The sequence below is a fragment of the Quercus suber genome, unplaced genomic scaffold, assembly GCF_002906115.3.
Source record: "Quercus suber isolate HL8 unplaced genomic scaffold, Cork oak 2.0 scaffold_250, whole genome shotgun sequence".
Taxonomy (NCBI): Eukaryota; Viridiplantae; Streptophyta; class Magnoliopsida; order Fagales; family Fagaceae; genus Quercus; species Quercus suber.
In genome coordinates this window covers 256,247-259,993 of record NW_027069706.1, presented here as the reverse complement: position 1 = coordinate 259,993, position 3,747 = coordinate 256,247, and the positions used below count along the sequence as shown (strand labels likewise).

At 36.8% G+C, this 3,747-nt stretch overlaps 1 protein-coding gene across 1 annotated transcript; it reads left to right on the top strand.

The window, feature by feature from the left end:
- Window positions 1-1,140: 1,140 nt before the first annotated feature.
- On the top strand, window positions 1,141-2,975 carry LOC111996825 (transcription factor bHLH91). Its single transcript, XM_024028875.2, has 3 exons — window positions 1,141-2,052; window positions 2,133-2,552; window positions 2,685-2,975. The coding sequence occupies exons 1-3, from the start codon at window positions 1,141-1,143 to the stop codon at window positions 2,784-2,786; spliced, it is 1,434 nt and encodes a 477-aa protein (XP_023884643.1). The 3' UTR covers window positions 2,787-2,975.
- Window positions 2,976-3,747: the final 772 nt, after the last annotated feature.

Sequence of the window (3,747 nt, the reverse complement as noted above, 5' to 3'; positions counted from 1 at the left end):
AACTTATGTATGATTTTTTTAGCCTAATTTTTTTATAGCTATAACTGTAGTTTTACTAAGCTGATTTTTAAGTAAAAGAACCAACAAAAATAAACTATCCAAACACAGAATGGCATTTTTAGCGACATAAAAAATACTGATAGAGTAGAATGACTAAAATGACACAAAATCTTGTTCACTAATTCACTGCCTTGTTGAGTTGTTGTATCATCCTATCCTTCAATCCTTTTGCTAGTACTTGGTGTGTCCCTCTCTCTCTCTCTCTCTCTCTCTCTCTCTCTCTCTCATAAATTTCAGAGTCTTACCATGAAACTCTCCTAGATGACATGAAATCATGAAAGGTAATTAGGTACTTTTTTTTTTCCGGGACAAGAGTATTAGGAGCTGACATATAAATAGATTAGTACTAGTGGGTCATGACAAAGTTGCAAAAATGACTTCACAATCATTGTGCTAAACACATATTGTAAATAAAATGATTAACAACTTTTAATTGCTAAACTCAATGAAATGATTCACAATTTTTCTACCCTCAGAGTAAAAAACCAGAGAAAAAAAGAAGAAGAAAGAAATAGTAATGAGATGTCCTGGTTGAGGACTGAGGGGGCCGCACTGCAAATCACGCGGGCCTCTGAGTATCAGAATTCTGAACAATACGGAGATCATGAGTGGGCCCCAGTGATGAGAATCTCAGTAACAACCTCCCTTATTAAAATAATAAAGAATTCTTTCAGATGTTTGCAATTTCATCCCTCTCTCCTACTCTCTCTCTCTCTCTCTCTCTCTTCTATATATATATATATATATATTCTGAGACTTCTCTCTTCCTCTATATTTCTTGCTCTCTTAACCATCTCTTTCCCCCAAATTGGTGATTATTCCATCTGGGTTTTCCTTCTTTTCTCAAATTAATCAGTGTTGATTAATTGGTTTCCATTTCTAGGTTTGTCATGCCTAATACAACACCACCTTATTTTATTGTACATTTTTTAAGGCCTATATATAATTATTTGTCATGACTCTAGTTTAAATTTTTTTTATTTGTTGGTTCAATGTCAATATCCTTATCATCATTCTCTTTTTTGGGCTTTTATTGATGCAGACAAAGAGACCCAGAAGCAGCACTCGCAGTGTCTGAAAATGTACGAGGAGACTGCTTGCTTTGATCCAAACCCCATGACAGAAGGTACAATATCAGCGGATGGGTTTTCTGTCCCAAACAACAACTTCGAGGTCAGGCTCTCAATGGAGGAGCTCTCTTACCATCACCATAACAACCACACCCCCCCTTGCCACGAAGATGTTGCTATGGACATGGAGCTCCAACAGCACCTAGCATTCAACATAGACAACAACAACAACAACAACAACAACAACACCAACAACACAACAACCAATCTTAACAATACCCATTTGATTGACAACTCATACAACCTCCATGAGATGCAAGACATGGATAGTTTCAACTATCATCAGCAACAACAGCACCAAATCGACATCCAAAATGGGCACCAAGGCTTTGATTGTAGTGCGTATCCGGCGACGACACCGGACCTTCTCAATCTTTTCAACATGCCCAGATGTTCAGCCTCATCTTTCATGCCTAATTCATCCATATCCTTCTCAAACCCTCCTCTCCAGAATCCCACAAACAATTATCCAGCCAGTTTGGGTTTTCTTGGAGGAGAAGTTCCAACAGTCACAGATAGCCCCTCTGGTGGGTCTGCTTTCTACGACCCAGTTTTCCATTTAAACCACCTGCCCCAACAGCCTCCTTTGTTCAGGGAACTGTTTCAGTCTCTACCCCATGGCTACACCTTGCCTGGCTCGAGAAACGGTTCCTTGTTTGGCACAACTGGAGTAGTAGTTGATGACAGAGACGGTTGTGTGTACCAAGATGATGGGGACGTGAGGCAGTTTGAGAATGTCCTGGAGTTCACTGGAAAAGCCAGAGACGGAGAGACAAAACACTTTGCAACTGAGCGCCATAGGAGACAACACTTGAACCAGAAATACACGGCCTTGAGAAGCCTTGTCCCTAACCCTACTAAGGTATCCAATTCTTTTCATTTCATTAATCACTTTATACTTACAATGCTTTGTTTTTATTTTTTGTGTTTTATTTTACAAAGGCTGATAGGGCATCTGTGGTGGGAGATGCCATAGAATATATCAAAGAGCTTTTGAGGACAGTCAATGAGTTAAAATTGCTGGTCGAGAAAAAGAGATGTGGGAGAGAGAGAAGCAAGAGGCATAAGACCGAATCTGAGTACGAGTCTGGGGATTTGGAGAACTGTAGCATGAAGCCACACGGTGGTGATCCTGACCAGTCCTACAATGGATCTTTGAGAAGCTCATGGCTTCAGAGAAAATCTAAAGACACTGAGGTTGATGTTCGCATCATCGATGATGAGGTTACCATCAAGCTAGTTCAGCGTAAGAACAATTGCTTGCTATTTGTGTCTAAAGTCCTCGACGACCTTCAGCTTGATCTTCACCATGTTGCTGGAGGCCACATTGGTGATTTCTACAGCTTCTTATTCAACACCAAGGTTAGTAACCAATATACTATGTATGTCTACATAAATGTCCTTGTCAAAATTAGTTTTTGTGCCATAAAATTTGGGTTCAGTTTAACATTATAAATTTATGTTTGCATTTGTTTTTTTGGTTTAATTTGTCAGATATATGAAGGGTCTTCTGTGTATGCAAGTGCTATAGCCAACAAGCTGATTGAGGTTGTGGACAGACAGTGTGCAGCAATTCAACCTACCAGTAGCTGTTAGGGTTGGAGAGGATAGAAAGGAAGTCTTTTGAGTTTTATTTAGTGTTCAATATATGTGATAGTAAATATTAGTAGCATAAGTACTAATTAATAAAGTAGGTGGTACGAAAGGTATACATGAACTAGGTTCAATATGTATTCCCTGTTTTCAAAGTTGAATGTTATGTATGTTTGGTGCTCTGGTTAGCTACTGACCTACTCGTTCATTTTGTAATAGAATCGATATCAAATTCCTGGACATTTTATGGGTAAACTTAGATACAAATCTGAACTTGTTCTACCTTAATTTCACAAATTAAATTTAATCATTTGTTTGCATTGACCAATCAGTCACATGATTGAATTAAATTAAATTATTATTGGAAAAGATAATACTATTTTTGCTACATTAATCAATACAATCACATGTAGTTGAACTCAATTAAAAAATTTTAAGTACAACACTTCAATTACTATATTTGAGTTTTACCTTGTTTTAAAATTATGCTGCTTTAGATGAGATGAGAAGTGCTGCTTTCAACTCAAACTTTAAAAATTAAAATAGGACTCTTTTTGAACTTTTTTTAATTCTTATTAGACATAATATAAAATCAGAAGCAGAGATGTGTGTATGAATTGATATAAGAGTATGCGTGGATAAATTTTTAGTATAACTTTTTAGAAGAATAAGTTTATTAGTAGAGCACCTAAAGTTTAGTATATACATTGTTTTGCTGAATAAGTATATACCTGTTTGTTGTTATTTTTGTTTTATAAGGTATGTTTCTAACTGGGGTAGATGGGGGAGAGGAAAGGAGAAGGGAAAGGAACGAATGTGACCGGAATATATTCCATTTTAAACAGATAGGGTTAGAGGATATTTTACTCTTCAATTCTTCCATAATTTTCAAGACTTGGTTCTTCCCATTGAGTTTACATATATAGTTGCTTCTTACCTGTATCAGTGTGCAAATTTAAAATAC

Bases quoted from the DNA above. Each gene is read 5' to 3' on its own strand.
- LOC111996825 (XM_024028875.2), top strand. From the start codon at position 1,141: ATGTACGAGGAGACTGCTTGCTTTGATCCAAACCCCATGACAGAAGGT. The intron at 2,053-2,132 runs GTATCCAATTCT...TATTTTACAAAG, and splicing joins TTGTCCCTAACCCTACTAAG to GCTGATAGGGCATCTGTGGT. The intron at 2,553-2,684 runs GTTAGTAACCAA...TTAATTTGTCAG, and splicing joins GCTTCTTATTCAACACCAAG to ATATATGAAGGGTCTTCTGT.